This window comes from Scomber japonicus, chromosome 9 (genome assembly GCF_027409825.1).
Source record: "Scomber japonicus isolate fScoJap1 chromosome 9, fScoJap1.pri, whole genome shotgun sequence".
Classification (NCBI taxonomy): domain Eukaryota; kingdom Metazoa; phylum Chordata; class Actinopteri; order Scombriformes; family Scombridae; genus Scomber; species Scomber japonicus.
In genome coordinates, this window is record NC_070586.1 from 10,805,435 (window position 1) to 10,818,963 (window position 13,529).

The 13,529-nt window shown below is 35.1% G+C and overlaps 1 protein-coding gene across 1 annotated transcript in view; it reads right to left on the reverse strand.

Moving 5' to 3' along the window:
- Positions 1-13,529, reverse strand: part of LOC128364860 (heavy metal-binding protein HIP-like) — a 129,599-nt gene that overhangs the window by 12,626 nt on the left and 103,444 nt on the right. Inside the window, exon 6 of the mRNA XM_053325483.1 lies at positions 10,233-10,274. Coding sequence (XP_053181458.1) covers positions 10,233-10,274 — 42 coding nt within the window. The remainder of the gene's footprint in view (positions 1-10,232; positions 10,275-13,529) is intronic.

A 13,529-nucleotide genomic window follows, 5' to 3' on the forward strand; every position in this document is an offset into this window, starting at 1 on the left:
TGGATGTCAGCAGCAACAGCTCTATAACTCTAGTGGAAACACTGCATTACATTAGTTGTTTCTCTCACAGTCCTTCAATTGTTTAAAGGATAATTTCCAAAAAACTATTAACAACACATCAGTGAGCCACACTGTTAGTGGCATGTTCCTTTGCCACAAATATTATGGTTTAAGTCTTTGGTTTAGACATGTGGGACATCTTGCAGCATTTCTTTAATACCGTGGATAAAACAGCCTTCTTTAATTACAGACTGAGAGAAATGAATAGTGCACAATCAGCATCTCGAATAATAGTAATAATAATAAAAGTGAGCTCTGGGCTCTGGCTCTGGTCTGAGTGGGTTTATAACTGCTGAGGAATGACACGTTGTGTTTCTGCAGGTCTTCTTCAACAGCAGAGATACTCTCTGACAGAGAGGAGATCTGCTCCTGAATCCTCTTCATCTCTCTGCTCATAGTCTTCCCCTTCTGCTCCTCTTTCTCCCTCAGAGCTGCCAGTGTTATGGCTGGAGGAATGGATCACATTGCACTGCTATTTGATTGTGTCTCCACCAGGTGTTGCCTTTAACAGATGTTAAAGCAATATTCCATCAAAAGCCTACTGTATGTTTTGACTCTCAAACACAGAAATTAAAAGACTTAAGTTGTTTAATTATTGATTTGACTAACTGCTTCCCAGGTAAGTCATCTCATCTGTTTATTAGGCTTCTCATATCAGCTACACAATTGATAACTATGCACCATTCATTCCAGTCATGCAATAACCATAGCCTTGAGTACCAGTCTCCCTTTCCCTCTTGTGTCTTGTTTGTAATATGTTATAATTGTAGTGTTTAGTAGTTGTAGCTGTAGTATTCATAATACGTGTGTGTAACTAAAAATTAACTTGTTGGAGTTTTCTTGTGCTTGCATCTCAGTGACTTAACCTCAAAATACATAAGTACTCTCTCATAATCATAATTCAGTCAGGAACATTCTCGTCATAGATCAAACAATTTATTATATCCTATACAGAGTGAGCCTAAGGTAAAACATTAATTCTAGATAAACCTTTGAGTCATGTTGAGACTCTGAACCAGGAAGGTGGAGTCTGGATTGATGCAGGCAAGCTTTGCCAACAAACCACCTAGTTGTGAGAATGGATGTGATTGGTGTATGACTGATAAGAAATGCTGATTCAGTCAGCGACTGTCAGCTGATGACTTATATATCCTGCATAAACTAATTTAGTGTTTAATTTAAGATTATTTGCAATCATAATTGAACTGTTTCTCTGTTATTATACATACACTAGAACAGTTCAGATTGATGAATTAATCATTTCATATTGAAGTAGTGCACAATAGTAATTTATAATTCTCCCTTAAAACAAACAGACAACACAGGAGACAACAAAGGAGCACTTCTCGACCATCAGCGGCTCTTCACTCAACCTGCATGTCACTTTGAGGAACAGCACAGGAGTCTAGTTGACGGATTAGAGGCAGTTCAAAGTATGAAGGAGCTCCAGCAGGGGGCGCAGTCACACAAAGTAAAGCACAAACAGGACACAGATGGATGGCAGATTGATGTTTCTAATGTACTGTAGCTGCACAATAAATTGACTTTAGTATTAAATATTACAGACAATCCAGTCAGAGACAACAACAGTTCATCACTGTAGAATAAAAACAACCTTCCTTTTTAATTATTGATCAGGGCTGAATAATTATGACTAAAATGATTATTCCTTTTATATCAGCATCTTAACTCTTTGCAGCCACAGAGCACATTCTCAATTAAATGAAATGTACCAACACCACTAATAGATCATTATTCTATGAATGATCAGAGCTTAGTCTTGTGATTGACTAAGTGATTAGTCGTGTAGTCCTTCATATAAACTATGTCTGTCTGTCCTCCTCTAGTCTCTTGAGGTCAGCTCTTTTTGTCAGTTTGGATTTCTACTGTATGAACTGACTCAGAGATTAAATATCCGCAAATTAAAGTCAGAGTCAACACTTTAACTTCATAGTCATTCTTTTATTTCACATGTAGTTTGTTACAGAGCAAAGCCAACACAGCAACAATGTGCATCCTTTCATTTACATATGAATACTGTATGACTTGTTTGTAGACTATGCCAAAAATGTAGGGGTAAATACATTCTCATGTTTTAGTCTCACAGTGGAAAAAGCAGAAATCCACTGAAGGTAGTATTATTATTGGTATTATCATATACACTATGGTGGGCAGGTAAAACCATGTAGACCACATCCCCCTTTTCCAGCTGAAGAACCAGTGACCTAGAAAGTCTGTTATAGCCATTTCCATAATTGTAATTATTATTCCACAACAATCTCTTGTCATTGTGATAGAGATAAAAAGAACTCCATGTATTAGTCCGGATATCCACTGTATTGAGTGAGAAGTAGTAGGCTCCTCTGACTGGGGCTGTGAAGACACCTGCATCAGAGGAGAAAATCAGTGAGGCTTTTTCCTGCTGTTGAACTACCTCTTCTCTAAATTCAGTAAGCTGTTGCTTCTCAATACTTTGGTCAGACTGCTGTAGGTGGGTTTGTCTAATCTGAAGGAATTGTTGTTCAGTGCTCTTGCTTTGTTAACATCACATTACCCAGCGACTGTACAGTCTGTAAAAGTTGAGAGCTCTTAGTTACACATTCAGTGAGTCAGTTTGCATCCTATAATGTTTATAGAAAGTGATATAACAGAGAGATATGTGATCACCTTAAAACAGACCAAAATCCTGTCAAAGTCTTTGCAGAACATTTAATTCTCTTGTGTTTTGTAAACTATCTGTAAATGTCTGTGAAAAGGTTTAGAAGACCTGAGAACCTTATTAGTAACTAAATGAAATGTAATTACATAACACTAGGGGTGTGACAATATTTCTTGTCAAAGTGAATGTTGTCTCGTGAAGCTATAATTAAAGGGCGCACCAAAAAAAAGATGATCGGTTTTCTATCGCTCATTTGCACGTCATGTCTTGTTTTTATAATTTGGATCATTAACCTTGTTACAGTGGCCGTCCTCGTTCTAGTTGGTGAACTAGCTTCTACCTGCTGAGAAGATCTCAGTCAGGAGTCAGAGAGGAAAGCCTGAGGTAGGAGGAGCAGGGAATCTAGCTATGGGAGCCTAATGACAATTTATACGTTGTTCTACATGTGTGTTTATGTGATACAGGATTTGTGCAATTTACTTTTATTTGTTTGTTTTTTATTAGCAATATTTCATAATTTGAGATAATTGGATTCTTTATTTATTATTGTACCTAAGTTTTGTATTTATGGTTGTTATTTCCATAAAAAACAAAATGATCTATCTATAAAATGTCTATCTATATGGGGAAAGCTTTTACAGTGCTTGCATTTTGCATTTTGCATACTGCATATGATAATTATATATTTAAAAAGTAGAACTGAAGTGATTCATTACAAGATGATCAGTTAAAACATTTCAAAATGCACTTGCATTATTTCCATTTTGTGATTTTCAAATAAAAGAACAGTCATATATTTCCTCAAGTTTTCTCAAAAATAAAGTTAAAATCTCATCTGGTCTCGTCTCGTGTACCGTCACACGCCTACATAACACAAAATCACACATGACTCAATGTTGGCAAAGTACCAACAACCTGGATCAAGCCCTCTGAGAGGACACAGAGAAACTACATTAAAAGTGTTATGATGCACTGTAAAAGGTAAAACTGGTGAAATCTCAAAAGAGCCAATTCAAAGAGAAATTTCTCCTCCTCAAACAACCAAGTGTGCAGCTGGAGCCATAGTGGAGAAAAAAAGCAATTACAAAAGATGCAGTGAAAGCTGTAACAATTAATACATATTAAAAACATCTAACAAACTAATTATAATGAGTTCATTACATTATAATAGTTAATTTGTGTGTGTAGCAGAAAGAGATGAGTACCTGTAGTTGGACTGTAGGCCTGACCAACGTTGGTGAAGACTCTACTGAACTTAAGTGTGATGTCAGTATTGAAGGGTCCAACTTGTCCACCATCACTGAGACTAAGTGAGAACGCCACCTTTGGTCGGTCTGTGTGAATGTGAGAAGATTCACATAGAGGAAAAAAATAGTTCCACTTATAAACAGTTGATGAACAAATTGTATTGTGTCTCTTTTGGTGAATAGTATTCATAGAAACTGATGTTACTCTGATCCTGTTGCATTTTGACTTTTTGAACGGAGCATGACTGGCTGATTACTGGATTAGTTACTCTTTAATAATGATATAAGCAGTTTACCTGCATTCTGTCTCTTCAGCTCCTCCACCTCGTTTTCATTGGCAGTCATTCTGGTCTCTAACACTGTCAACACATTTAAGATTAATATTATTGTGAAGTATGTTTATGGTCAGCAGGTTTCAAATTGTTAACATGATCACTGTGGAGGCTGACCTGTGCTCTTATCTTCACTCGCTGTTACTCTGAATTGAAGATCTGCAATAGAAGACAAAATTAATAATAATAAGATTGATCAACAGCCAGATTAGAAATCTCATATTGAACATGTCTCTGCTAAATAGATAAATGTCTTTTGACTTTTCTTCACTCACTTTGGGAATTAAAGCTGGAATATGTTCATCATGAACCACAGCTTCATTTCAAATAAGAGTCAATGAGGGACTTCCAGGGGGGCGTAAAGAATTGGGGAATATTTTATTTTCACTGTTATTTACCTACATACACACAGCCTTTTACACCAACTTTATTGTATTCTTTAGTACTATTTTGCTGCTATTTCTATTATTGTATTGCTATTGATGCTGCAGTGCCGATGAACCAAAACACAAACATTTTAACCATTTATACTTGAATAATGGGATGTAACAATAAGAGCCCAACTGATCTATCGATCAGCCAATATTATCAGCTAGTATTGACCGATAACAGATATATTGATATATTGGTCAATCTCTCTCTGTCTCTCTCTTCCTCCCTCTCCCATAAAAACTCTCGAGACTCATAGAAATGTCAAGATATCGCTTTTTGAACGGAGCATGGAGCTTCTGTGAGACGGCAGTACAAGCAGGCTGATTACTGGATGAAGTTACTCTTTAATAATGATATAAGCAGTTTACCTGCATTCTGTCTCTTCAGCTCCTCCACCTCGTTTTCACTGGCGGTCATTCTGTCCTCCAACACTGTCAACACATTTAACATTAATATTATTATGAAATATGTTTATGGTCAGCAGGTTTCAAATTACTAACATGATCACTATGGAGGCTGACCTGTGCTCTTATCTTCACTCACTGTTACTCTGGATTGAAGATCTGCAATAGAAGGAAAAATTAATAATCAATTAATAATTGATCAACAGCAGATTAAAAATTGAATATTGAACTTGTCTCTGCTAAATAGATGAATATCTTTTGACTTATCTTCAGTCACTTTGGGAATTTAAACTGGCAAAAGTTCATCATGAACAACATCTTAATATCAAATAAATGTTTTCTCATTGTTACCACACAGTATAAAAGAGACATTTTTACTTTTTATTGATTGTTGTAGCTTACCTGTGTTCTCTCTCTGGAGATCTTTGACCACAATTTCCAACACTGTGAATACATTTAAAGTTATTTACTTAACATTTATTTTGAATCTTGGATATTAATCTCAGTAAACATCTTAAAGAAGTGGTTACATTTAATTCTTGAATTTGACAGAAAAAAATCACAAACATAAATTAATTATATATTTTATAAAATATAAATATCTACCTGCATTATTGTTTTCACTGGCTGTCAGTCTGGCCTGCATGGCTGGAATAAAAACAGTAAATTACTCCTAAAAGTAATGTCTATGTGAACATAACATGAATTTGTTGATCACTGTATGATCCATCACATCTTCATTGGTTTTCAAAACTATGAACACATTCAACATTTTTATTTTAAAGGAGATATACAGATATTTCAAGTTCCAGTTATGTAGATTGTGTACCAAATACATTAGCAGATGTGTATTTTGCAGCTTACTGATGTTCTTAATAATGATATAAGCAATTTACCTGCATTCTCTATCTTTATTAATAGCATTTCATTTATATTATGTAGACTACCTGTGTTCTCTCTGTTGAGTTCCTCCACATCTTTTTCACTGGTGTTCATTCTGGCCTCCAACACTGTCAACACATTTAAAGTTTATCACTAAAAGCTTCATTTTGAATCTTAGATTTTAATCTCATTAAACATATTTAAGAAATTGTTACATTTAATTTTTTAGTTTGACAGGAAAATAATCAGAAACATCAATGAATTATATATTTTATAAAATATAAATATTTACCTGCATTCTTGCTTTCACTGGCTGTCAGTCTGGCCTGTATGGCTGGAATAAAAGCAGTAAATTACTCCTAAAAGTAATGTTTATGTGAACATTGCATGAATTTGTTGATCACTATGTGAATGAACCTGTATTCTCCTGCTCCAGCTTCGTCAGCTCCACACTGTGTTTGATGGCCATGTCTCTCAGCTCCTTCAGCTCAGCCCAGATGTCAGGGGTGATGTTGGTCTGATCACTGGTTGCTATGACACCCAGGATCTCAGACTGAACCTCCGTCTGAGTGATATCATTCCCTGTCACCCCTCCACTCTCACCCTGAGCCCTCGTCCAGTACAGACAGAGCAGCAACACCAGAAAAGCTGCAGCACGCCTCATTGTGAAATATCACCTCTTTAGACAGCAAGATGCAGTCTGACACCACTCCTTCAGTTCCGTCTTTATATCCACGTAAAACAGGTCACTGAACTGCTGTATGAGAATTAAACAGCTGTCTTTGATAAGGAATCCAAAAATAACACCAAAGATCCTTGAACACTGAACTTAAAGCAAACAACAAGTTAGAATTATGTTCTTTCAAAATCATTGGTAGTGAAAGTTTGTAGTGTAAAGAGATGATAAGAGCAATGTCAGTCTTTTATTTATCTGAGTATGTATGTGTTTGTTTCCCAGACTCAAGTTGTAAAGAGTCTGGGTCATCGTCCTTCTGATGTGTATTTTTTATGTGTCTGAATTTATTGCAAATCCAACACAACAAAAAAAATATGCACTAAACATACGTTAAGACTCTGCTGCACTGTTATGGACTAACTAAATCTTATCAGATGGGATCCCCAAGACTACATTGGAGATAAAAAAACCTAAAACTGACATTATAAAGACATGTTTTAATACAGAGGTTAAGATACAGCAGTTTACACAAACTATACATTATTTATATTTTTATTTTCTTCTTTAGTACTATTTTACTGCTTTTTCTATTGTTATTGTATTGCTATTGATGCTGCAGTGTAGAGGAGCTGAAACCCAACAATGTTACCCCCTTAAAGTTGAATAATGGGATGTAATAATTAGAGCCCGACATACTGTATATATTGGTCAGTCGATATCATTGGCTGATACTGACCTATCACACATATATTGAAATCGATTTTTCTTTTTTTATTGTTTAAAGTTTTAGAGGTTCTTAATAAAGTTTAATATATACATGTTTAGTTTTTATTCTGTTCATTTTCTTTTATTTTTTTATTCATAGTTAATTATAATTATTGTATAAAATGACATCAGTGCAATGAAAAGGTAATCACCACTGGGAATTTAATAAAGTTTATTGTTAAACAGTGAAATGTCCTGCCTACATTACATATCTTTGTCAAAAGTGTTTGATAATCACATTTGAAGGATCATTGCAAAAAAAGAAAACATAATAATATTCTGTGTATAACATTATCAGCCAATATATTGATAGAAGAATTTCTTTGCTCCTTTATATCTGCATCAACATCAGCCACAAAATCCAGTATTGGTAGGGCCCTAGTAACAATAATTGAATATTGAATTATTTATTTGACTAGAAGCCCAATTTGTAAAAAGCCATAGTCAACACTTTAACTTCATAGTCATTCTTTTATTTCACATGTAGTTTGTTACAGAGCAAAGCCAACACAGTAACAATGTGCGTCCTTTCATATACATATGAATACTGTATGACTTGTTTGTAGACTATGCCAAAAATGTAGGGGGTAAATACATTCTCATGTTTTAGTGTCACAGTGGAAAAAGCAGAAATCCTTTAAAGGTAGTATGATAATCGGTATTATCGAATACACTATAACTGGCAGGTAAAACCATGTAGACCACATCCCCCTTTTCCAGCTGAAGAATCAGTGAATTAGAAAGTCTGGTATGGCCAGCTTCATCATTGTAATTAGAATTCCACAACAATCTCTTACCATTGTGATAGAGATAAATAACGCTCCATACGTTCTTCCGGGTATCCATTGTAGTAAATGAGAAGAAGTAGACTCCTCTGACTGGGGCTGTGAAGTGACCTGCATCAGAGGAGAAAATCAGTGAGGCTTTTTCCTGCTGTTGAACTACCTCTTCTCTAAGTTCAGTAAGCTGTTGCTTCTCAATACTTTGGTCAGACTGCTGTAGGTGGGTTTGTCTAATCTGAAGGAATTGTTGTTCAGTGCTCTTGCTTTGTTAACATCACATTACCCAGCGACTGTATAGTCTGTAAAAGTTGAGAGCTCTCAGTTACACATTCAGTGAGTCAGTTTGGATCCCATAATGTTTATAGAAAGTGATATAACAGAGAGATATAAGTGATCACCTTAAAACAGACCAAAATCCTGTCAAAGTCTTTGCAGAACATTTCATTCTCTTGTGTTTTGTAAACTATCTGTAAATGTTTGTGAAAAGGTTTTGAAGATCGGTGTTCTATCGCTCATTTGCACGTCATGTCTTGTTTTTATAATTTCACGTGTGGATCATTAACCTTGTTACAGTGGCCGTCCTCGTTCTAGTTGGTGAACTAGCTTCTACCTGCTGAGAAGATCTCAGTCAGGAGTCAGAGAGGAAAGCCTGAGGTAGGAGGAGCAGGGAATCTAGCTATGGGAGCATAATGACAATTTATATATTGACTACATGTGTGTTTATGTGATACAGGATTTGTGCAATTCACTTTTATTTGTGTGTTTTTATTAGCAATATGTTATAATTTGTGATAATTGGATTCTTTATTTAATTTATTGTATCTAAGTTTTTTATTTTATTTTATATTATTTCCATAAAAAACAAAATTATCTATCTATAAAATGTCTATCTATATGGGGAAAGCTTTTACAGTGCTTGCATTTTGCATTTTGCATACTGCATATGATAATTATATATTTAGAAAGTAGAACTGAAGTGATTCATTACAAGATGATCAGTTAAAACATTTCAAAATGCACCTGCATTATTTCCATTTTGTGATTTTCAAATAAAAGAACAGTAATATATTTCCTCAAGTTTTCTTAAAAATATAGTTAAAATCTCATCTGGTCCCGTCTCGTGTATCGTCACACGCCTACATAACACAAAATCACACATGACTAAATGTTGGCAAAGTACCAACAACCTGGCTCAAGCCCTCTGAGAGGACACAGAGAAACTACATTAAAAGTGTTATGATGACCTGTAAAAGGTAAAACTGGTGAAATCTCAAAAGAGCCAATTCAAAGATGAATTTCTCCTCCTCAAACAACCAAGTGTGCAGCTGGAGCCATAGTGGAGAAAAAAGCAATTACAGAAGATGCAGTGAAAGCTGTAACAATTAATATATATTAAAAACATCTAACAAACAAATTATAATGAGTTCATTACATTATAATAGTTAATTTGTGTGTGCAGCAGAAAGAGATGAGTACCTGTAGTTGGACTGTAGGCCTGACCAAAGTTGGTGAAGACTTTACTGAACTTAAGTGTGATGTCAGTATTGAAGGGTCCAATACGTCCATCATCAGTGAGACCAAGTGAGAACGCCACCTTTGGTCGGTCTGTGTGAATGTGAGAAGATTCACATAGAGGAAAAAAATAGCTCCACTTATAAACAGTTGATGAACAAATTGTATTGTGTCTCTTTTAGTGAATAGTATTTATAGAAACTGATGTTACTCTGATCCTTTTGCATTTGAACTTTTTGAACGGAGCATGGAGCTTCTGTGAGACGGCAGTACAAGCAGGCTGATTACTGGATGAAGTTACTCTTTAATAATGATATAAGCAGTTTACCTGCAATCTGTCTCTTCAGCTCCTCCACCTCATTTTCATTGGCGGTCATCCTGGTCTCCAACACTGTCAACACATTTAACATTAATATTATTGTGAAGTATGTTTATGGTCAGCAGGTTTCAAATTGTTAACATGATCACTATGGAGGCTGACCTGTGCTCTTATCTTCAAATGCTGTTACTCTGGATGGAAGATCTGCAATAGAAGGAAAAATTAATAATCATATTAATAATTAATTAACAGCAGATTTAAAATCTAATATTTTCAGATACCTGGGATCCACAAAAATGACAGATATTTTAAAACTATTCAAAGTCAACTATGGGAAATTGATGGGTCAAGTAAAAGCAGATCTCACAAAATGATAAGTAGCCAGGGACATTAGACAACTTGGAGCCCTAATTGGAAAGAGTTTGGATGGAAGATTAAAATTAGATACTTCAAAACTCCACGTTACATCAAAATGGAGCAGTACCTCAGAATAGTGCTGGAGGGGTGTGGCTTGGTGGAAGACCACATGCATATATATTGGGACTGTCCAGAACTATCAGAATATTGGTAACATGTATAAAAAGAAAATAAATAATGCCTATTTATAGAATGACCATTATATAATATAATCTTCATACTTTATTATTACCAGATGATCTTGAAGAGAATAACCAAACGTATCTGTTAAGAGTTGATAGTAAATAAAGTAATTACAGCCTCCTGACTGAAGCCACACCCTCCCACAATAACACAAGGGAGGGAAAGAATTCAAGATGTTTACCACATTTAATATATGACTGTGGCATTACAGATTAAATCAGATGCCTTCATTAACAAATGGACCCCCATTGCCCTACATTTCAACCTGATACAGTATGATACACTAGGTGGCCTGCCCCCCTCTTCCCCCTTTTATTTTTCCTTCTTCTTCTTCTTTTCCTCCCTGGTTAGAGTTTGACTGGTCATTTGTAATCCTATTCTTCTGTTGTAATGTATATCTAAATGTAATACTGTGCATAATACAATATTGTGGTGATGAACAATCCTCATTTAGCCTACATATTCTGTGTTGTTATGTTTTGCCCTTGATGGATAAAGTCAAGAGATCCATGGACTAATAACCCCTCAAGACACTTATACCGATGACATTTTTTATTTCATTATATTTTTTCTCTTATTGTAATGTATAAAATATGTATTGTATGACTGCACTTGATAAAAGGCAAAACAGTTTTAAAAAATCTAATATTGAAATTATCTCTGCTGAATATCTTTTGACTTCTCTTCATTCATTTTGGGAATTAAAACTAGCAAAAGTTCATCATGAACCACACATTAATAGAAAATAAATGTATTCTCTTTGCTAGAATACAGTAAGAAAGAAAAGGTTTTGCATTTTATTTATTATCGTAGTTTACCTGTGTTCTGTCTCTTCAGCTCCTCCACCTCGTTTTCACTGGTGTTCATTCTGGCCTCCAACACTGTCAACACATTTAACATTAATATTATTGTGAAGTATGTTTATGGTCAGCAGGTTTCAAATTGTTAACATGATCACTATGGAGGCTGACCTGTGCTCTTATCTTCACTCGCTGTTACTCTGGATTGAAGATCTGCAATAGAAGGAAAAATTAATAATTAGATTAATAATTGATCAGCAGGAGATTAAAAATTGAATATTGAACTTGTCTCTGCTAAATAGATAAATATCTTCTGACTTCTCTTCAGTCACTTTGGGAATTAAATCCGGCAAAAATTCATCATGAACAACACCTTAATATCAAATAAATGTATTCTCATTGTTACCACACAGTATAAAAGAAACATTTTTACATTTTTAGATTTTATTGATTGTTGTAGCTTACCTGTGTTCTCTCTCTGGAGATCTTTGACCACATTTTCCAACACTGTGAATACATTTAAAGTTATTTACTAAACATTTATTTTGAATCTTGATATTAATCTCAGAAAACATCTTAAAGAAATGGTTACATTTTAATTCTTGAATTTGACAGAAAAAACAATCACAAACATGAATGAATTTTATAAAATATAAATATTTACCGGCATTCTCTATCTTGAGCTTCCACATCTCGTTTTCACTAGCTGTCAGTCTGGCCTGTATGGCTGGAATAAAAGCAGTAAATTACTCCTAAAAGTAATGTCTATGTGAACATTGCATGAATTTGTTGATCACTATGTGAATGAACCTGTATTCTCCTGCTCCAGCTTCTCCATCTTGCTCTTGCTGTTGCTCAGCTCCACACTGTGTTTGATGGCCATGTCTCTCAGCTCCTTCAGCTCAGCCCAGATGTCAGGGGTGATGTTGGTCTGATCACTGGTTGCTTTGACACCCAGGATGTTAGACTGAACCTCCATCTGAGTGATATCATTCCCTGTCACCCCTCCACTCTCACCCTGAGCCCTCGTCCAGTACAGACAGAGCAGCAACACCAGAAAAGCTGCAGCACTCCTCATTGTGAAATATCACCTCTTTAGACAGCAAGATGCAGTCTGACACCACTCCTTCAGTTCCGTCTTTATATCCACGTAAAACAGGTCACTGAACTGCTGTATGAGAATTAAACAGCTGTCTTTGATAAGGAATGCAAAAATAACAGCAAAGATCCTTGAACACTAAACTTAAAACAAACAAGAAGTTAGAATGATGTTCTTTCAAAATCATTGGTAGTGAAGTTTGTCGTGTAAAGAGATGATTAGAGCTAGGGTTGCAAAGGGGTGGAAAATTTCCGGTAAATTTCCGGAAAGTTTCCGGTAAATTTCCATGGGAATTTAAGCTGGGGAATTTTGGAAATATTCCAAATTGGAAACTTTCCATGGGAATTATGGGAATTAAATGGGAATTTATGGCAACTGAGGTTAATTTAGTGGAAAGGTATCATCACTTGATTAATTGGATAAAAAAGTCCACCCCTTCATTAAAAAACAGAACATTATTTTAAATTGACGATGAAAAAAGGTGCACAATGTCGCTTGATGTCCCTGAGCTGTTGAAGTTATATTAAATTATACAATTATTTATAATTTAATATTAAAAAAGCAACTAAATGTTATTCTTAATGGTTTCACACACAACTCTGAAAAAATACAACAATGTGTCTGTGAAGCTACACATCCCCGACAGGGATGTGTCCAATGTATCCTGGTGGAGATACAACTCATAAAATCCAAAATATACAAGATGTTTTTAAAACTATTAGTTATTGTTATTTACTTAGGTGCAAATGATATAACTAGTAACATCAAAGCTCCACTCCTGTCTGTTAAAGTGATATTTGCTGTATAAATTGTGGTTTTGACCAGTTTTATTTTTTCCACCATAAGGCTAAATATAGCACTTACACATAAAAATATCCCTAAATATATTACCATATAATGTCATCAAAACCACAGGCTCAAAAGTCTGGCTTCAAGTTGTGTGCTCTGGGCTCAAAAGTG